Source organism: Eupeodes corollae, chromosome 2 (genome assembly GCF_945859685.1).
Source record: "Eupeodes corollae chromosome 2, idEupCoro1.1, whole genome shotgun sequence".
NCBI classification, from domain to species: domain Eukaryota; kingdom Metazoa; phylum Arthropoda; class Insecta; order Diptera; family Syrphidae; genus Eupeodes; species Eupeodes corollae.
In genome coordinates, this window is record NC_079148.1 from 84,172,372 (window position 1) to 84,195,075 (window position 22,704).

At 32.3% G+C, this 22,704-nt stretch overlaps 1 protein-coding gene across 2 annotated transcripts in view; it reads left to right on the top strand.

Moving 5' to 3' along the window:
* The window catches only part of LOC129944512 (uncharacterized), a 171,766-nt gene extending 153,555 nt beyond the window's left edge, over positions 1-18,211 (top strand). The window contains exons 4-9 of one of the 2 annotated variants that reach the window (XM_056053990.1): positions 1,961-2,011; positions 10,164-10,955; positions 12,229-14,597; positions 15,480-15,639; positions 15,739-15,907; positions 15,980-18,211. In XM_056053990.1, coding sequence (XP_055909965.1) covers positions 1,961-2,011; positions 10,164-10,955; positions 12,229-14,597; positions 15,480-15,639; positions 15,739-15,907; positions 15,980-16,187 — 3,749 coding nt within the window. In that variant the 3' untranslated portion in view covers positions 16,188-18,211. The remainder of the gene's footprint in view (positions 1-1,960; positions 2,012-10,163; positions 10,956-12,228; positions 14,598-15,479; positions 15,640-15,738; positions 15,908-15,979) is intronic. The other variant, XM_056053991.1, reaches the window with a different exon arrangement.
* The last annotated feature ends 4,493 nt before the right edge of the window (positions 18,212-22,704 follow it).

Below are 22,704 nucleotides of genomic sequence, written 5' to 3' on the forward strand. Positions count from 1 at the left end.
GGATGATTTGGCTTAAATAATTGAATAATAAACAAATGATTTGACAGATGTCACCGAAACAAAATGGCCGGCACGGGCGTCAAAATGTACACGCGCCAATCTTAATAAAACTACGAGAAAATTTCAACGAATAGAAAAGAAAGAAAGCTTTAAATATTTGAGTCGCTAGTAAATTGCTAAATATTCAGAAGATTGTTACTTAGCAAAGTGTTAAGCTCATAACTAAACGTTGTTTTAGATTTTGAGCCAAGATCAATTACATTTTTTTGAAAGTCCTTTCTGCATCTTTTGATGTTAGTATATGTAAAACAAACTTTGAAAAACTTTGAAGTCGACATGTCTGCCGGTTCTTGAAATATGGCGGACGAAAAAAGCTGATTTCTTCACAAAAGTACTAAGATTTAGTAACGTCAAATAGGTACGAAGTACTAATTTAAACTTAATATTTTCTGGTACTGGAAAATGGATAGTATAGGGCGCTATTAATACTGGAATCGGAGCAATATATTTTATTCAATTTTAAATTATATCTGTCATTAAATTATATCTGCCAACGCTTTTTTAACATCAATTTACTTTTTTTTACTGTATTTCAAAAACACTTTGCTTAATTTTTCAATTATTTTCCCTTACTTAAATTTCATTGTTTTTTCTAAATTTTTCGATACAACTGTTTTCAACAATCAACAAATAATTCAATCCTGTTTGTTTCGTCCGTTATAAAATACCAATTTGTATGTTTTTATTTATGTACGTATTTTACTTTTAGTAATTTAAGTATTTATTCTGTTTAGAAAATTAAATTGGACAATTCCCAGAATATTTCTTGTTTCCCTTTTTGAATTTGGAAGATTTAATCGATATTTATTATTTAGAAATCCAATCGCGAAATTTTGATTTTTTTCGAGTTTTTCGGTTATAAATAATACCTTTTTAATTTGTTGTTCATTTGGTAACATAAATTACATAAATACATCAACAGGCTTGATAAATTATTTTTGGAAATTTTACAGGCGTCGTAAACTATGGTTTGCACATTTCAATTGACTTGTAAGTGGAAATTTAAAAAGAATGTCAGAACAAGTGTGTTGTCATGGCGCATCTTTACAATACGAATAAATCTAAAAAATATTTTTAGAAAAGAATAAAGGGTGGCAAAGTTTTGCATAACGCAGATAGAACTTATGTTTTAGAGCACCATATTTTATACTTAAGATTTTATAAATGCAAACTCTGAGAAAAAAAATCAAACAAAACAATTCAAAATTATTATTTAGGCGTATTCTATAAAATAATGTCAATAATAAGAAATGGTGTCGTTTGGCGGTAAAACTGTACGTAAATACATTCGTAGACAAATAACTTACAAATATACCTACACCATTCATTCATCAAAAAAATATGTTTTATTGCTCCAGAATTAGCAAAATAATCAATACATACATACATATATACATTTACAATAAAGTAAGTTAACAATAATTGGGTATTTATTTGACAGTAAAAAAGGGGTCTTTTCAGATCTCTCAATAATATGTCATCTGTATTGTACACTTCCATAGCAAGAATATACTTATTCAATTTATAGAAATGTCCCAACAGTGATAATATACGACATAAACTTAATTCGTATACAGTTTTGATAATAGTGCTAATAAATCAATAACGCTTTGTCAATTTTTGTTCAATGCAAAAGTGATAAGCGATGCTTAGAAAATTTGCACTATAATTTTGTATTGGTTAAAGTTAAAAAATTACCATTGATAAAATGGTTTGTTATCAATTATTTTTCAATACATTTTTTCCTAGATATTTGTCAAATATCTGTGATTAATGTTCTATGAACTAACCTTTCATGTTTTAGCATGCGCTCCCAAAAGTTAAAAAAAAATCCATAATTGAATTCTAAAAACATGGCTTATGATAGTTATATATCTATTGTTCATTTATTTATTTGCAGGTAAGTGCGAACCTTTGACTGATTGGCGCGAACAACATTTTAGAAAAAGTGGTAAGACAAAATCTTTTTCTTAGATATAATAATGACGACTGCTAACTTATGTATGCAATGTTAAAATGGATACCTTAATTTGTGTGGATCGGAAAAATAACTTCAATAAGTGGTTTATAACTTAAGTTTTGATATGTTAAGTTATTTTTTAACTTAAGTCACAAAAAAAAAGTTAATTTTAAAAAGCAACAAAACGAATGGAGGCAAGTTTCTAAACTGTTTAACTAAAGAAACTGGTAATAAAATAATAAAAAAAGAGGCTGGGATGCGACCCACACTGATAACTTCCCATCCAGTCTGTCGATTTGTCTTTCTTAAAAGTTTTTTGTAGATTTTATTTTTCATGAAAAAACGGACTGTTGGATTTGTATATAGGTACAAATTACTGAATATCGAAAACAATATTTTCTGTGAAATAAAATAAGTTTGAAGCCAATATTTTTAATTTTTGAAAAGCTATTTGAGTTTTTTTTAGATTTATATTTTTTGTAAAAAAAACTATCAATTCGATTTTTTTAAAAATTTTACCAAATATTGAAAACAATATTTCTTATAAGATAAAACTAGTTTGAAGCCAATATTTAAAATTTTTGAACAGATAATCAATTTTTACCAACTTTTATACATTTTTTTTAGGTTTTTATTTTTTGTAAAAAAAACTGTCAATTCGATTTTTCCTAATGTTGAAAACAATATTTCTTATAAGAAAAAATTAGTTAAAAGCTGTTATCTCAAATTTTTGAAAAGATATTTGAGTCGAAAATCATTTTTTACCAACTTTTGTTAATTTTTTGTTCGGTTTTTAATTTTTTGTAAAAAAAACTGTCAATTCGATTTTTTTCAAAATTTAACTGAATGTTGACAACAATATTTTTTGAAAGATAAAAGTAAATTAAAGCCAATATCTCAAAGTTTTGAAAAGATATTTGAGTTGAAAATCAATTTTTACCAACTTTTATAATTTTTTTTAGGTTTTTATTTTTTGTAAAAAAAACTGTCAATTCGATTTTTCAACATTTTTCAAAATATTGAAAGCAATATTTCTTATAAGATAAAATAAGCTTGAAGCCTAAATTTCAAGTTTTTGAAAATATATTTGAATCGATATTCAATTTTTACGAACTTTGAGTAATGTTTTTTTTAGTTTTTTATTTTTTATAAAAAAAACTGTCAATTAGATTTTTCACAAATTTTATCAGATGTCAAAAACATTATTCTTCGTTGCACAAAATTGTTTTAGAGATGAAATCATATTTTAGACTTAAAATTTTGGAGGTGACAAATTTTTTTTTCAGTTTTATTGATTTATAAAAAAGAAGTTATATTGATTTTTTACAAAAAAAATATACCTGTTTGGTATCACGTTACAATATATTATATAAAATTTAATTCAAGTTTCTAGCTTTTTTTGTTCGTAAGATATTTAGGGTTAACCAAAATGTTCACCTTTTTTTCAAACTGCTATGGTAAAAAATCCACCCACGCAATGTTCTTGAGAGCCCTTTCTGCATCTTTTTGCCTTATTATTTGTATAACAAAATTTATTTGAAGTTGATATCTCTTCTGGTTCTTGAGCTATGGAGGACGAAAAAAACGTCGCGAACGTACGGACGTAGGAACGTACGTGCACACGTACACACGCACGCACAGACATCTTTCTAAAAATCTTTTATTTCGACTCTAGGGAACTTGAAACGACGATAAATTTCAACATTTTCAATTTGACAAATCGGATACACTTTAATACTATTTTTGGCTTTTCGATTGTGCTATCCGGACTAAACTCCTTTTTCGGGGCACAAAAGCAAATAAAAATGCTAACTTCGATACTAAGCAAGATGAGAATATTGTCGCCAGTCAACAACCGTCGCCACACATTCATAAACGACATTCGCCAATCTCCATCTGTATAAGTAACATATGAAATCGTCAGACACAAACAGTCACCCAACGTTCCAATATAAATACTAATATCTCTTTGTTAGGTCTTACCTTTTCGGAGTTGTCATACAAATAATAAACATTTCCATAGCCCGTAGAATTACTAATTAAAAGTATTGTTTTAGTACTCCGCTATCCTCTCATAAGTATTTCGACACTGATAACGACACGTTAGCAACTGATTTAAAAAAGTAATTTTCTCGTTTTAAAGTACAATCAAAAAACGGTTATAACAAACTCCTAGAGTTGAGAAAGAACGTGTTCGTTTTACCCGATGTTTTAGTGTAACCAATTTTAAATTTTTTGTTCTTAATTAAAAAATAAGAAAATACTTTTTATTTTTTGTATGATTGATGTATGATGTATGAGGTTCAATTTTTTTCTGCAGTCGTAAAAAAGACAAATTCTCTTTACTTGATGTTGTGATTTAAAAATGAATTGCTTTTGAAAAGAAAAAAATTGCATTGCCTTTAGTTTTTGTAAGTGTTCAGAAAACATAGATTTAGTATTTTCCATTTTATATTTTTCTTTATAACCAATCATTCCTAATAGGCGATATTAGAATAGTAGAATTTCTATTTGTATTAATTTTTTTCTGGGACCTACAAATTAGCAGGCAATAACCGATATTTCATTATAAGCGATGTCTTTATAACCGTTTTTGACCAAATTAAATTAATTGGCGCAACAGTTCGAACAGAACCAGAGTCTAGCGAATTACAACTCTCAAACATTCTGTTTTTGTTGTAATAGGGAAAAAAGTATACAAATCATATTGTATATTTTGACAATATTAATAATTTAATTAAAAAGAAAACCCATGCTTCATAAAGATCCATTCACATAAAGATGTAAGCATTATGACACTGTGGATTCAAAGTCATTTTAAAAGGTATTTATCAGCTCCATTTCTCAGTTAAAGTCATATAAAGATTAAAAATCCCATCAAAGAACATTTATTTTCACCAATATATCTAAATTTCAGAGTGCAGAAGAGTGAGCCGGTCTTTTTAGTCTTGAAAAAAATGTTTTGTTTTATTTTATAAATAAAATTATGACAATATCGTTCGAACTTGCTCTTGAAGTTCAAGGTGTATCAATTTTGATAAATATTATCTTAATATATAAAAATTCAGTGTCCTGATATTTTTGTTAACCAACTCAACCGAAATTTATATGTAATTTGGTCCAATTTAACGGATAGAATGGGTTTTGTTTGCTTTGATGGCTGCAATATTTACTAATTTACAATAATTTTATTTTTATGTCGATTGTTGTTACCAATTGTAAACATAAACAGGGTCCGGCAAAAGGATCTCCCATATTTCAAAAGGCAATAACAAATAAATGGCATGATGGTTAGTGCGTTGGCCTGTAAGAATTGGCGCAAGATGGTCATCGTTGATCTTCACGGGCAGCCATTGGCGAGCAAAAGTGTAGTGAAGTACCTCGGTATCTGGTTAGATCAGTATTTATATTTCGACAGACATATAAATGCTGCTCTGACCAGGGCCAGAGGAGCCTTCGCTCTGACAAAGCGGCTGTTTTTTAGCAGTCGGCTTGACCCCAGAGTGAAGGTAATTTGCTACATGGCCCTCATACGGCCAATGATCGTGTATGGTTGTCCTGTGTGGTTCAACGTTGCCCCTTCCCAGATGGAGAAGTTCCGGGTGTTCGAGCGGCAGTGTCTACGACGCTGTACCGGCTTATATCGAACAGCCGAATCTTCTTATGTGCATTACTATTCCAACGAGGTCCTATACAACGGGGCTCGAATCAACAGAATTGACAATTTCGTGATAAAACTCGTTCGAGGTCACATTGCAAGAGCTATGTCTTCGACCAACAATTTAATTTTCGGGGCGTTTTATCCGAACGACGAGTATTTTGAGAGTGCACGCTTGAGCGGGTTCATTCCACCAGAGGCATTCCTCTTTTTAGACAAATGCGGTCTGATACAGGATAGATTGGCAGTTCCGTTAATCTACCACGTCAGACGAAGAACCGTGGATAGGCGACTCCCGTACAGTCGGGACGTCATGGCACAAGGCGGAGCGGAGCTCCTTCGGTTCAGTAGGGCTGTGTCCGAACGGGACCGAACTGATAGGGTGAAGCAGGAGAACCAGTTTTGGTGGCTTCAATCGGCACTTGATAATGGGTAGGTCGGGATGGGGTTTAAGCCTTGGCCGGCTTACATACTTGTTTTATAGTTTTAGGGTTTAGTTTTAAGTAGAATAGGCATGGTGGCACAAAAAAAAAATACACAAAAAAATTAAAAAATAAAAATAAAAAAAAAAATTAAAAAAAAAAAATTAAAAACAAAAAAAAATCAAAGAAAAAAAAACATGGAATAAAAAAAAAAAAAAAAAACCATACAAAAAAGACAGTAAAATATAAAAACAAAACACGTTAGATTTGCTGCTGTGATTGTTCTAGTTTTAAGTAGTTTATAGGTAGAATAGGTAGTTTAAGTTAGTTTTAAGTTTTATTTAAGAACCTAACTTTAAGTAGTTTGTAAGTAAAAATAAATAAAAAAGGATATTGATATTAGTTTTTTGTTCAAATTTTCTAATAAATACAAAAATAAATGAAATGAAATTTAAATGAAGTAAAATAGATCTTAGGGCCGAAAGGCATTAGTTTTAAGTATTATAGTTTAACTTACAGTGTCCGTATGGGACCATTAAGTTAGTTATGGATAATTGGGCTAGTTTTATGAATTTTTGTCTAGCTTTAAGATAGGATTAAGAATGAATTAATAAAAATGAATTTAAAAAAAAATAAAAAAAAAAAAAAAAAAAAGTGCTTTGGCCTGTCATGCCAGAGGTCTTGGGTTCGATTCCTGCCCATGCCATCTTAACTCTTTTCACGGGTACTGCCTCTTGCGAGGAATTATAACTCTGTAACAAGAGTAACTCTTGTCATGAAAAAGTGCTTTCTCAAATTAGCCGTTCGGATTCGGCATATAAACTGTAGTTCGCCTGACAACATTACTCGCACACAGAAATGATTGAGTTGTAAGTCACTAGGCCCTAGTTCTCAACGGACTATTGCGCCGCCCAATTTATTATTTATTTAATAACAAATAAATAATTATATAACAAATAACTGTAAATGTTTGCCCATTATCTTCGAAAAATTACGGACCTAACACAACAAATTCAGCAACAGCCACACCGAAAAATGACATAAGGGCCACGCCATTATTATTACTAAAAACGGCACGTAGACCTCTCTCTACCCGGAATACCATTTTATCTATAAATAGCTTTAAGTTACAAACGTCTAAAAATTCGGTAGGTTTTTTTGCCGGACCCTGTAGTTTCTACAAAAAACTGATAACAGCGGCGCCACGTTTTAAATTATTTTTTTTCTCCACGTTGTAGATGTGTTTGTTGATCAATTCAATGATCTTTCTTTGTATTAGATTTTAAAGTTTAATTATAACACATAACAACAAACGGTAGGAGTAAACCCGCTTTATTTAATTATTTACTTAAAGAAATATTTTGGGTTAAACCCTAATGTCTTGATGTCAGTGGTGGTTAAACATTTGACAGGTTAGAAAGAAATATTCAACTATTCTTTTTTTTAATTTTACAGTCCTTGAAGAGAAGAAAGGCATATATTTGGTTTTCCTGTACACTTTCTTATTGTGTGTTATATTTACTGCAAATGATACCTTTTCAGCGATGTAAACTGGTTTCCGTGATTCCATTATCGGTACTCATATATGTTATGTGATTATACAATTCGTAAGATTTGCTCTAAAAATATTTAAATATTAACGTGCATCATGAGCATGCATTCCAGCTTCTAAGCTAAACAACTTTACTGATGTGAAGCTCATCTACAAGTACATAGTCTTCAACCTTTGTGAATTTACTAATGAAGCGTCCAATGCACGATGAAGGCACCTTCAACATTAACACTGTCATAGTCTTCATACCCAAACCACTCAACGTTGTTGCTCAAAGTGCGTGCCAATAAATTGCGGTTCATTACCATAAAAAGTAGACACTTCCGCAATTGAATTGATTTATTTCAAAATCTAGCAGAACCACGTTATTAGCGTGTTGCGTTGAAATCAATAGATTAGATGTGTGCTTGTGCGTTGTGGGGTGTTGATTTCAGATTAACCGTAGCGGAGATAGTCTTTTGCGAACGCCATAAATCTTAACAATTATTTTATCTTTGAGATGAGAAGTAGTACACTTTGTGTCACATGGATAGGGACAAGCCTCTTTTAGTTTTTTATTTGCCGATTTTTTTTTGTTGGAAAATCCTAAATGTTGAATGAATGAGGTATTTAAATAATTTTTAGTCATGCGTGCTAACTTCTGATTTCTGAATTACTTCAAGTAACCTGTGGTGTATTGATTCATAGAGTGCTGTTAGATATTTGAGCGAAATTTGGGCCAGGACCGGATCTCTTCGGTTTGTGATTTTAATACAGGTATGCGGATATTTATTTCTTGTTTTTTTCTATACGCACAAAACTTCTATTTGTATTAAGATTTCCTTCTCTGAGTAAAAGATTTTTGCTTTACTTTTGGGTTTTGAGATTGTTAAAATTACTGTTAAGATATTTTTAGTATTTACTTTCAGTTTGAGTTTATCTTTGTGGTCAAGAAGTAATTTAACTAGCGTAACCCAGAATACACCACGAGGAGATATTGCATTCCGCGTGCAAGTCAATCAATTGTTAAGTATGCCAGTCACTTCAATTTTCTATGTGTTTACTGTAAGCGACAGGAAGGTCAAAGTCCTTTAGTTGCAGACCCACGCTTTGTTTTCCATCAATCAAAAATAGTTATACTTTTTAACATCTAGCAAAAATTCCATTATTTGAGATAAAATAATACAAGTCATCTTTATATTTTTTTAATGGCAGTATTTTCTATAAAAAAAAGTTTACAAATTTCAGTTTTCTGTTTTTCATAAAAAATTAATTAGAGCATGATCTACATCAGTAACATTTTTACTGGTATATATAACCATGAGAAAAATAATACTGAAAGTGATTATTTTAACTTTTTTTCACACATTTTAATTTTTCAATCAATAATTTCCAAACTAGTGATTGAAACAACTTCATTTAAAATTTATTATATAGTGTAGACGTAGAGCTGTGGCTTTTGAAGTTTTGCCGTTGGTTTTTATTTTATTTCTAGAGGAATGTGAGAGCAAGATGAATAGAATATAAAATAATTTTTTAATTTTCTCTGAACTATTGTCAGAATTTTATTTTATTTTTATCTGTGTAGGCACCTATTTATTTCTCAAACATTCGTTGTCGTTTTGTTCCTACAAAAACTTACTTTTCCCTGACCTGAAGATGTGTACCTTTATTTTTCCCTTTTAATAATTTGTTTACTGCATATAGTGCAATCACCCGCTTACATAACATAAAAAAACTAACGCATCAAGGAGCCTTTCGCGTTTTTAAAACATTATTTCCTTGTTCCATGGTTTCTCTTTTTAAAAGATATGCAGGTTTAAGATGAGGACCAAGCTTGTATAATGAATATCACTGTGCCATGCACGCGAAGCAAGAAAAAGCTGAAGGCAGAGGACTCGGTTGTTGAATGTCCCCTTATATGTATGGAAACTTGATTTCAAGTCGCAGTTGTAGCCAGTTCAAAGGCTTTTCTTCTTGCGATGTGGAAGATAGAGTTTTTGTTTTTTTTTTTTGCATAAGGTGTATCGTATAATGTTAATAATAACAAATATTGTCACTGAATAAATTAAAAACAGTATCTTTTAAATTTAAAAATAAAGAACATCTGCTCTGTTCTCTTTAGTTACATTTTTAGCCTTTAAAAAAATTAGGTGGCGCAACAGTCCATTTGAAAACTAGGGCCTATTGACTTACAACTCTCAACCATTCCCATGTGCGGGTAATGTTGTCAGAGAGGCAGTACCCGTGAAAAACTCTAGATGGCACAGGCAGTTATCGAAACCAAGACCTCTGGCATGACAGTCCAACGCACTAACCATCATGCCACGGGTACTAGCCTATTTATGTACGGTTAAATTTCATGTAAGAAATCCTCTGCGAAAAGTATTCAATCTTTGAATTTTGGTGTGTCCTCATTAAGGGCTTATGTTAATAGCCTTATTTGTTGGTTTTAGTTGTTTAAAAATGATATTCCATATTTTTAAGATATGAAGTGCGATTTTAATGTTAATTTCTCTTCTTTTTTATCAGGTTATTACCAACCGGCTGGGCCTTTAATTTCGCCACATGTGCTACAACCAATAGCTGCACCACCACAACAAGCATCTAAGCAGCAATCATCAATTCAACCATCAATTGGAACAAAGAACAAGCTAATTCCTAACTCTCTTGACTCTGATCCAGAACGTAGTCCATTACCACCGTTACCATCATCTACATCAACGGTGGAGAGTTTAGAAAGTGATGTTCTAATAACAGGTGGTGATTTGACAACATTCCGTTACCCAACTCAACAACAGAGTTCACAACAATCCCCGAGTGTTGCTACACAGCAACAAAGCCAACACCAACAACAGCAATTACATCAACAAGCTGTAGCCGCAGCAGCAGCTGCTGCTCATCAAGGTGCACCACCATATCCACGATCAATGCATCAAATGCATTATACGTCGGCGTATCCTCCCAATTATTACTCTCCCTATCCGGGTGAGGCGATGTGCTATTCTCCACCCTATCAACCATACTTTCCAGCCAAAGTATATCAGAGTGCTCCACCTCCACCATCATACAGGCGTTATCCACCGTATTACCAAACAGGACCTCATTCGGGGCCACCTCCTCCATCTGATATATATGAACAGTCACCACCTCCGGCAGGTCAGGCGTCACCATCAGGACCACCCTCTGGGACACAATTGGTTCCCGCAGGACCAGGAGCCACCCACTCGCAGCATTTGGAACACTATCCAGGTCCGCCAGGTTACTATTCTGGTTATAGTCCGGGCGGTGGGGGTCAATGCTACACCCGCAGCCCCTATATGGGTAAGGAAAAGTATGGTTTTTCGCATACATAGAAATACATACTACATTATGATTAATTCACGTAAACCATGAAATTATGTACAGTAATTTGCCTTATTTGCACCTCGCTTAGATAATTTTCTCGCAAACTGGCCGAAAAAGTCGTGTTCGAAAATTTCCCATGTACATACCATACATACAACAGCTTTATTTCGGTCGGTTAAACTTCGTCGCTTTATGGATCTTAAAAAAATCCAACTTAAAAACTGAAACAATCCAAAATCAATAAATGTATTAATAATCGAAGTAAGTTTTTGTAACTTAGAAGTACTTTAATTTGATCAAGGCAACTGGCTAGTTTTTCAAGTGACATTAGTTTCAAATTCAGAACTTTACTTCGCAAACCTCTACTTTAAGTTCATAGCACACAAACTACCAAAAACATTACTGTCTACAAAACACTTCTAAGGCAAGCTACAAGTCCATCACGATTTGTGTTTTGTATTGTAAAGAAAGATTATTTATTTCTTTTCCAATTGACAAGAAAACCTTTCAAAGAATAATATTAAATGAAGTTGTGCAGAAACTAAATAGGTATGTAAATCACAGAGTAAAAAAATCAATTTTCAGTTGAACGAAAAATCATGATTAACTACCATTTTGACAGAAGTAGATTTAATTTGATAGTCTTTGAGATTTTTCTTGGCTAACTTTCCAGTCAACTTTCTAATTGAGTTGCCTCCATTGGAAGGTAATTCTTTGACAGCTGGCCAATCAGACCCTAGAAACTTGCCTTATTTTCAACTCCCTTATGTCTTCTGAACCTGCCCAGTGATAGAGCCTTGTTATTTGTTTTCTGTCATTTTCAGTTTCGATCGTCGTGTCGTCCGTGGCATTAATTGAGATGAACATTTTGTTTTTAACTGCCCAGTCGGTTTTCACTTAAATTAATAGGTTGGTCAATTAAACGGAATTCCTTTTATTGAACCACCCGATTAATTGACCGAAATATCTGACAAAATAGCGAGTGCAATTGAGCGAGTAATACTGTATCTTTATTTTTTTTAATTTTTACAATAAAGGACAGTACTTTAATGTATCATGTAACATAATCAAGTCAAAAAAGTAAATTTAAATTATCGTACCTATAAAGAAAAAGAAAAAAATATTATTTACATAATTTTGTATAATTTTAAGTCCACTCCAAGTTCGATTAATTTATTTTGTTTTATTAAACCGAATGTTTATAATACTCATTGTTAAATTAATTGTATTGACATATTTATTTTTTTAGAATATCCACCACAATGTCCATGTCCAATGCAACAGTCGTGTCCAAAAAACGTCCATACTGGGCCTCATATTGGTAGCAACACCAGCAGCAACAATACCAACCATACAGAACCAACAATCAACACTACCATCAGCAATCCCACAGCTGCTACAGCAGCAGTCATGACACCAGCAGTTTCAGCGAATATAGTCAACAGCACGATTAGCAAATCGGCTGCGACTCCGAATTCGAAGAGCAGTAACAGCAATGTGCTCCCAGTGTCAGCTATGCTTAACAATGGAACTGTACCTGCTAACAATAGTAGCAACCAACAACAGCAGTTGAATATCAGTAGAGGCCCAGTTACAAATAATACTAGCAACATAATGCATCAACAATTGGATGCGGGTGCCGCCACAAATGCCCATCACCATTTTCTCCACCATCCACACCATCATACGCTTTTGCACCATCATCGTGATCGTCATGTGCAGTCCTGTGATGAAATTGAACTTTTAAAACCTCTTAAGTCCGAGCTTAAGTCCGAGGACATAGATGTTGATTCTAAAATCAATCAATATGAAGAGGATGTAATACAGCCTCCTACACCTCCTTTGGCATATGAAAAGCCAATCGAGGAAGCTGTTTTGCTGGACAAAGAGTCTGCAAAAATGAACACAATCAATAATGATGTTGTTTGTACTATTGAAGCTTTTGATCTCACTGTTTCACCGGCTTCCCTTACAAATTGTTTGCCCACACAAATTTTAGTCGGTAGAAAAGCTCGAATAGGAAAAACTATGGCTCGAGAAATGGTTTATGCTGGGTCAGCTGTCAAGCATAATCCGGTTCGATCACAACAGATTAATAAAAATCCAATACAACCACAAGAAACTTCCACGCAATTGGCTGACAAAAACGACCCGGCACTTAATTTGTCTAGTCATATTCATTCTAACAACAAAGTTGATAACAAAAGCGAAGAATGTGTTCCATTAACGCTGGAAACCAAAATCAAATCTGAAAAAATCAAAACAGAAAAGGATGATGAATTGACAATAGTTTTGCCGGGTAGCATCAACGAAAGGGAATATTTGGATAAAATCAAAACAGAATTAGAATCGTCTGAAGATATTAAAGTTTCCAGTACAGAATCAGTTATAGATGATGAAATTGAAATAACAAGTCCCACCATGGATGGGCCAAAACAGCGCATAAAAATTCTCGAATTCCACAAGAATCAGTGTAAGAAATCTCCATCAAACAGCTACAAAAGCCTCATCAAACAAACAGAACCCAAGTCCTATTTGTGCCTCAGTCGAAAAGTTGAAAAACGGAATCGTTTCGGCAAATTGAAAAAGTCTTCGAGAAACAGTGTCGTTCGAAAACGTAAACTAGTACTTACAGATCAACAAAAGAAAAGCCTTCGATTAAGGAAGAAAAAACTTATTGCCATTGAGCAAAGAATGGAAAAAATCCGAGAAAAAAAGAGACTTGCAGCATTAGCTCAGCGCATTGAAAGGCGGCATGCTGCTAGAAAAGAAAAACTCAAAAAATCATTGTTACTTAATAGTAATCGGTCATTGATCACTGCATATGAAAAGTCCAATGGATTGGTTGCAAGAGGATATTTCTCTGAACCAGAAACCCATTTTATACCTTCGTGTGCAACAGCTGGGCGGAAAATGAAAAAATCAAAGACGACTGAGGCGCGTTCAAAGTCAGAAACCAAGAAGCCATCTTCATCGCTACTCAATGCGGAGCTATTGGACTGTTCTTCGTCTACCTCAACCAAAACTAACAAATTATCCTTGAATCTTTCAGGGTCAATGAAATCCAAAACGCACAAAAAATACAAGTCTTTTACTATAAACAGAAAAAACAACAAGTTGAAGAGTCAAACGGAAAGTTCTATACCACCTGCCCCATTATCCGAAGTTGATCAGAATCGTGTCATAAACGTAGATCATGATGAGACTTTGATTTCGAATAATAACAATTCTTCAGAGGCGAATAATAATGATTTTTCAAAAACACCTATTATGAATCCCACTGCGTCGTCAGGAAGTAAAGAGGCTCTAAGCGATGAGGCTGAAACAGATTCGACGTCACTGAGTTCAAATGCCGCTACTCTACCAGTACCACAACTTCCGCCCTCCGAATTCGTATTTTTGCGTCCGGCAATACCACGATATATAAGGCATAACGGAACCATGAAAAGAATACGTTCGCGATCGAAATTTGGGTGCCGTAAAAGACCCAAACATAAACATTCCATTTCGTTTGAGGTCGATGAAACTATTCAACCTACGAGACCTGATGTAGTGCCAAAATGGAATAACGGCTGGCGTTGGGAGGGTGAGCCATTCCAAGGTGCTGTTTTTCTTAATGTAAGTTCTATTTTTATAATAACTTTCATATAAACACTGGTCATCAAAATTAAGAATTTTTGCAGCCACACAAACAAAACATTAAAAAGAAATACATATGTTGTCCTGAATATGAATCTCAAATTATAATTTCCTATTAGGTAACGTTTTCGAAATATAACTCTCTAAAAATGAAAAAAAAAAATAGGTTTTGTTGCAAAGTAATTCTGAAAATATTGTATAATAATTTTCACAGTACAAATCGTTTTTTTATCTCAATTAGTTTTCGTAGAGTCTTATTAGTTATCTATCTGAAGCTTTGAAAAACTTTGAATTCCTATATAGTTTTCAGTATTTCGTTTTAGAGTTAATTTTTGGTACTGATATATATATATGTACGTGCTCAAATTAAAAAAAAAAGTTTAATTTATATTTTTGTGTATTGCATTTCAAGAACCGTTTTGCGTTCGTTATTTTTCGCATAAAGGGTTGAACTTATACTTGACACCTGACATAATAAATTGACTTTGTAGGAAAATTCGAATTAAGGTCATAAAAAAACCTTAGAACAATTATGATTTGATTCTCCCAGCTACATAACCTTGATGACAATTTTAATCTGAATAAGTATAACATTTTCAACAGTTACTTTTCTTATTTGTTCTGCATTAATGGCTTATGAAACTATTGCTGTGTGGTTGGGTATATATTAGAAAAGATTGTTTTATTATTTTTGTGTAAAGGGGAAAAACGCATAACTATCACTGTCATCATTCGAAAATGTTGTTTATTTCTATTTAAACACCTCAAACGTCTATAGGTAACAAAAAAGCATCTGCAATATTTTTAAGATAATTTTGTTTAAAATCTCAATTAAAATAGCATATTTTGTTTTTGTTCTAGAGCGATGATCCACACGTTATACGAACTTGTTATCCTGCTATGCGTCATTCTGAGGGAGATATAATCAGACCTAGAGATTGTGTGCTGCTTAAGGCCAATGAAGACAATGAATTGCCTTATGTTGCTAAAGTTGCCTATTTATGGGAGAACCCTGAAGATGGTACGTGAAATCTTAAAACTTCTATATTTGTTTTTAAATACCATATATACTTTATACCATATATACCACATAAACTTTTTAATGATTGAACATTTTCAGGAGAAATGATGATGTCGCTTCTATGGTATTACAGGCCGGAACATACAGAACAGGGACGTTTAAGAAACGATTGTCCCGATGAGGTGTATGCATCACGCCATCGCGATCACAATTCTGTCGCTTGCATAGAAGACAAGTGCTACGTTTTGGTGTTTAGGGAGTATTGTAGGTATGTATCCTTCTTCTATCAAACTTGAAAAATGTATCTTAATGATTGTTGGTGTTTTTCTATTTATTTTAGATATCGTCGTAGATTAAGGGCTGCCGAAGAAGATATCCAAGACATTACAGTCGTACCAAAAAGGCCCAATTTCTTCAACCCACGAGCGGTACCAGAAAGCACAAATCCGGAACTAGTTATGTTCTGTCGGCGAGCATATGAATTCCGCACAAAACGTTTGCTAAAGATGCCAAATAAGCATGACAATGTCACAAGGAGTAGCAATTAAGATGTATAATTGATGGCAAAATTTACATATTGTTTTCTTATACTGTTTTTTTTTTATATAAAACTTAAGATAGGAGTAGCATAAAGTGTTAGGTTTATAAACGTTAGAGCAAAACACAGCAATACTGAAAAATAAACAGAACCAAGAAAACACAAACAGATTAATGAATCTTGAAATGAAAATCAAAACCATGAAACAACAAAAATATTCATCACAAAATTTATATAACATTAAAAAATAATATATATTATAATATAATTCTTTAACAAAATTGACCAAATACATAGTTTCGATTTATTTCTTGGATTTATTTAGCTAACTAATATTCTAGGTGGGATATTACATATCTTTTTTACATGAAAATTATACATAAAACAATAAAATCTATACAAAAAAGAATTATCCAAAAATGTAATCACAGAGTGAACATATTTATTTGATTTTTATACATTTTATTATTAATATTATTATTGTTTAAGCTTATTTCATTAAATATTGTATACATTATAATTATGTATGTTTTTCGTTTGATTATTTAATATATTTATTTATAACTGTTGGAATCTTATTTGTTTTATTTTATACTGTGTTAAGTTCTTTTGTTCCCTTTTTTTACAAAGAGATACAAGTTTGTCTTTCTTCACTTATAATTACTATATTCTTCTTCTTTTTATATGCACTCTGCTTTCAGCAGATTGGATAAGCAGTACGTTACAGCACTTAACTAATAACGGTTTTCAATTAGCAGCGTTTCAATATTAAACAATCTAGTAAGTTAATAATATAGTTCAAATTTATTAATGATTGCACTTACCGAATTCAATTTGAGACAAGGGCTTAAAGTTTTGAATGAAAAGAATTCAACTACTTGCGTTTGCCTTGTCTTTGATGTCTAGTGATTGCAATTGCAAAATTTTAAGTCAAACTCTCAAAGGGAATAATGAAGACAATCTTTATCTCAAATAATTCAAATAGAGCTCACAAAAATTATTTCTTAAAGTGGTACACCAGTGAATTCAGTTTTTAACAAATACATACGTTTGTATAGTTTTACTTCCAATAAAAAAAGAGAAAAAGCTGAACTGCTGCTTGTAAAGAGTTTTTGTAAATTTTATTTTATTTAAAAAAAAGGGTTTCTTGTTTTTTAATTTTATAAATTTAAAAATTTTGTAATACAATATTTTTTGTTTTCAAAACAAAAGTAGGTACCGACAGAAAGGAGTCAATTCTTGACATTTTAGTTTTGTCAGGTGAGGTGTTATTGTTTTTTTTTTTCAACTTTCTGTTTAAAATATTAAGTTTATTAAAGTGTTTCGTTATTGCAATTTTACATATACATACATATGAATAAATAAAATAGTGGAATTCCATAAAATCAAAAAATAAACTAAAAAATAAAAAAAATACACAAATTACATTGGCTTAAAATATTGTTTATAGTGACATTCTAAAAAAAAATGAGATGCTTACAACAACACAACAAATGACGAAATCAGACACATAGTGCAATTCAGTAATAAATTAAACATGGGAACTTATTTTGATGCAGTGAAACATTTTCAACCAATAACTTAAGAACAAAAATATCCATCAACTGTTAAAATCTAGGAAACGAAAATGAATCTTTATATTTCTATAATGAAATACATATAGCATTAAGAAGGAAAAATCATTATATACACAACAAAAAATTATTATTAATAATACAAAGCATTCAGTGTAACATAGACTTTTAGAATATATCGTAATGTTTATATACATACATATATCAGAAATCAAAAAGAAAAACAAACCCTTTTAATTGAGCAGTTAAAGTTGAATTTGTATTTTTTGTGTCATTGTCAGAGCATAATTTTATTATACCTAATTGCTACTTAGTATGCATATTATATTAGGAGGTACACGAGGCAACATTTTATGTATTGTGTGACTTGTAATTGCGAATAATTTATAATTTTATTAAATAATTGTACTATGAATTAAAAGGGATAATATTAATATATAATTTATTAGACAAAAATACAGATTGTTGGTTTTAATGTGAACAAAGTGGCACTCATAACCCAAAAGTAGTAAGCATTAATAGATACACATACAAGGCTTTAACTTGAAGGAAGCGTAAAAGTTGTTACGCGGCGCATATGTAAGTCGTAACCACCAAAGAATTTTCAGCAAAAAATCTAATACATTATTGTGAATCTACATACTAAAGGCCCAACTATAATAGGCATAAGCAAACATAAGCTTATGTCACTTCACTTAAGTTTGTGAAATTACGCGGATAGCCATAATGCAATTTTGCTCACGTATCTACATGTCAGATTTTACTTATGCGGCGAGCGACTGGGATCGCTCTTGCTTAAAGGCTCAACTATAAAAGGCATAAGCTAGCATATGCGCGCATAAGTAAACGTGCGAATACAAAGAATCTCAATACGATTGAACATAATGGAGTCTAGCTCCGTTTCGTTCAATTTTTCTCAGTTTCGTTAACTTAAGCAAGAGCGATCCCAGTCGCTCGCCGCATAGGTAAAATCTGACCTGTAGATACGTGAGCAAAATTGCATTATGGCTATCCGCGTAATTTTACAAACTTAAGTGAATTTTCGTTGGGTTTTTGACATAAGCTTATGTTTGCTTATGCCTATTATAGTTGGGCCTTAAGTTTGCTTAAGTTAACAAAACTGAGAAAAATTGAACGAAACGGAGCTAGACTTCATTATGTTCACTCGCATTGAGATTCTTTGTATTCGCACGTTTACTTATGCGCGCATATGCTAGCTTATGCCTATTATAGTTGGGCCTTAAGTATACATCTATCTTATCTTCGATGCTAATAAAATTATACGTCGCGTCCTTTCTGATATTACTCGAACACATTAATAGATGCGATGAGACATGAGAGTTCTGATTTGGTAGCAAAAATATCAAAAACACTATATGTATGTTTTTGAAAAAAAATATTATTGTTTTTGCTTGTTAGCCTCTTGTTAGCAGGGGTTCTCTACAAGTTCTACCAAATACATGTGGAATTAGTTGATCAATAATGAATTGGAATGGCATTATGGAATATAAAAACAGAATTTAATACAAAAAGAGTTTAGCAAATAACTGCATATATGTATGTATTTTTTTTTTAAATTAATTTTTATTAATTCATTCTTAAACCTATCTTAAAGCTAGACAAAAATACATAAAACTAGCCTAATTATCCATAACTTACAACTAACTTAATGGTCCCATACGGACACTCTAAGTTAAACTATAACACTTACTACTAATGCTATTCGGCCCTAAGATCTATTTTAACTTCAATTCAATTTTATTTATTTTTGTATTAATTAGAAAATTAAAAAAAAAAACTAATATCAATATCCTTTTTATTTTTGCTTAAAAACTACTTAAATAAGGTCCCTAATATAAAACTTAAAACTAACTTAAACTACCTATTCTACCTATAAACTACTTAAAACTAGAACAACCACAGCAGCAAATCTAACTTTTTTTGTTTTTATATTTTACTGTCTTTTTTGTGTAAGTTTTTTTTTTAATTTTGTTTGTTTTTTAAATTTCATGTTTTTTTTTTGTTTTTTTTTTGTAATTTTTTTTGTTTTTTTTTTTATTTTTTTTTGTGCCACCATGCCTATTCTACTTAAAACTAAACCCTAAAACTATAAAACAAGTATGTAAGCCGGCCAAGGCTTAAACTCCATCTCGACTACCCACTATCAAGTGCCGATTGAAGCCACCAAAATTGGTTCTCCTGCTTCACCCTATCAGTTCGGCCCCGTTCGGACACAGCACTACTGAACCGAAGGAGCTCCTCTCCACCTTGTGCCATGACGTCCCGATTGTACGGGAGTCGCCTATCCACGGTTCTTCGTCTGACGTGGTAGAAGATCAACGATGACCATCTTGCGCCAGTTCTTACACGTATCCCTCGTCGCCCTAGCCAACGGAGTCCGGAACAGAATTGTCTCTGACTTCTGGACATTTATTTTCAGTTTCCAGTCGTCGCAATATCGCTGAATCTTGTCGAAATCACGCTGCAAGAGAATTCTAATGACCTCAACCTTTCGGGCCGTTCTGTACGCAATTAGATCGTCGGCGTACGCAATTGCCTTTGTAAGACTACCTATCAGATCGCTGGTGTAAATGCTGAAGAGAATCGGCGAATTCACCGCTCCCTGTTGAAGACCATTTTTAATTGAGAATGTTGTGGTAGAAGTTACATTGCCACTTTTGACAACAAACTTTCTACCGTTAAGCATATCATAAAGTATATGTATACAACAATGGCTTGCTAATGCCAAGCCTGCTCAATTTTAGGTAAAGACCCTCTAACCATACGGTGTCAAAGGCCTTTTCCAAATCAACCAGGACAGCATCTGTGCATTGTTGTTTTGATTTATTCCATTGGATATCAGAAACGAGTTTAGACGCAGCATGAATTGTGTCATGACCCGCCTTGAACCCGAACTGATTATCCGGAATTATTTTGTTGTCCGCAGCCCACTTAGTCAGAGCCCTATTAATGATTTTTTCGAAAACTTTGCTGATGCTCGGAAGAAGACTTAGTAGTAGTAGTAGTAGTAACTTTTATTGAGATTTCATTTTCATTACATTTGTATTATGTATAAGTATAATTCACAACGAAACTTAAAGTACTTATTCTATTTGCCGACTTAGAAGTGGTCTGGCTACACAGTTTTTAATATTTTATTTGTTTAACAGTACAAAACTGAAATAATGTTAGGCTTTATATCCACTGGGATTAATTATTAAAATGCGTCCACTCAACAAGACGATGCAATGAGAATTAACTTAACCTAAAAAAAATAAAAATAGATGGAAGAAGAAGAAAGAAAGAGGGATAACAATAAGATGCAAACATGAGACAGAAATATGATACTATATGTCTGTCTCCTACACCGTTTACGTGTACTAGTGAAGAATTGAATAGATGAGGCAAGAGAATACATTCAAATTATTTTAATTTGACATTAACTAACTATTTACCAACATATTTGTTTGATAGTTTTACTCATCAGTGTTTATGGGTTATTTCAGTTTTGTTTACAAATTATATTTAAGTTTTTATTTGATTTTTGTTTTCCATAGGAAAGAATTATCTATTTCTAGTAAAATAGCTTTAGGATAATTTATTTTTATTTATGTAAAGTAAAATAATTTCACAACCATTTTAGGTATTCAAAAGAAAACCTATTTGAGTCTTATTTTAATATATTACACTAGGAATAGTATTTTAGTTTGAAATTGAATATGCCAAAAGGAACTTAATACATCAATTAGAATTTAGGTAACTTAGAAATCTTAGAAGTACTTATTACAATAATTTCACAGCTTGTCAAGTAGGTATTCAAAAGAATGCCTTTTTAAGTCTTACTTTAGCAGGTAGGTACTTTTGCAAAAAATTTTTTTTTTTTTTTTTTGTTTTTTGTTACATAATAACATTAGGTTACTTAAATCTAATAGTAACTATAATTCACAGCAAATTTTTTAGGTATTTGAAAGAATCAACATTTCAGTTTTGTCTTAGTAGGTTTAGTATAACATTTTTTGTTTCTTTTTTTTACATTTTATATATATTTATCGTTCTTATTTCTTTTTTTTTTCCTTTCCTTGGGGTGTTGAGAATACTTATTAGCCTCTATAGCTATTGATTGATCGCTTCTTATAGAAAGGAGCCAGGAATAAGTTGTCATCCTCTTGGATTTGAAGAGTAAGGTTGGAACCCTCATTTAGAATGCAAATTGGTGATGAATAGAATCTATCATTAATAGCGAAATCTATGTTTTCCGAAAATATGTCCCGGAGGATAGGGTTGTCATGGTGTTGAATAGCTGAAATTCTTCTTTTAGCCAGCTGAATGAGATAACTTAATAAAGGAGGAATTCCAGAGGTATCATATACTGATTTGTTACTAAACCATTTCCCAGATGGCTTTCGCCATTTCGAAATGCAGTTTCTGATTATTCTTCTTTCGAACTTTTGCAGTTCGGCAGCTACACTAGGTGTTATTTGATACCATAATAGAAAGCCGTAAGCCATTAGTGGGCGAATTATGGTTTTATACATTAGATTTTTAGTTTTGGTTTCGACGTGTTTGGAATTCAAAAGTAGTTTGAGCATTGCTGCAGCTGTTTTGCTTTTAGCCAAGGCCATCCTGGCGTGGAAGTTCATTTTGAGTCTTTCGTGCAGATGTACTCCTAGGTACTTGATATTTTGCTTCAAAGGGATTGGGTTTCCTTCAATGTTAAGTCTGAGGTTTTTGCTTTCGCGCACGGCTAGATGGTGGCCTCTGCCAGAGGCATTTCTAAAGCAGATTAGTTCGCATTTGTTATAATTTAGGTGGATGCCCCATTTTTTGTAAAAAGCAATCACAGTGTTTAGATGACATTTTAGGTTGTTGAGGGCTTCATGTGGCCGTTCATGAGAGCTGAATAGTACAGTATCGTCTGCGTAAAGAAAAGATTCAGAGTTGTTGAGAGTGTTT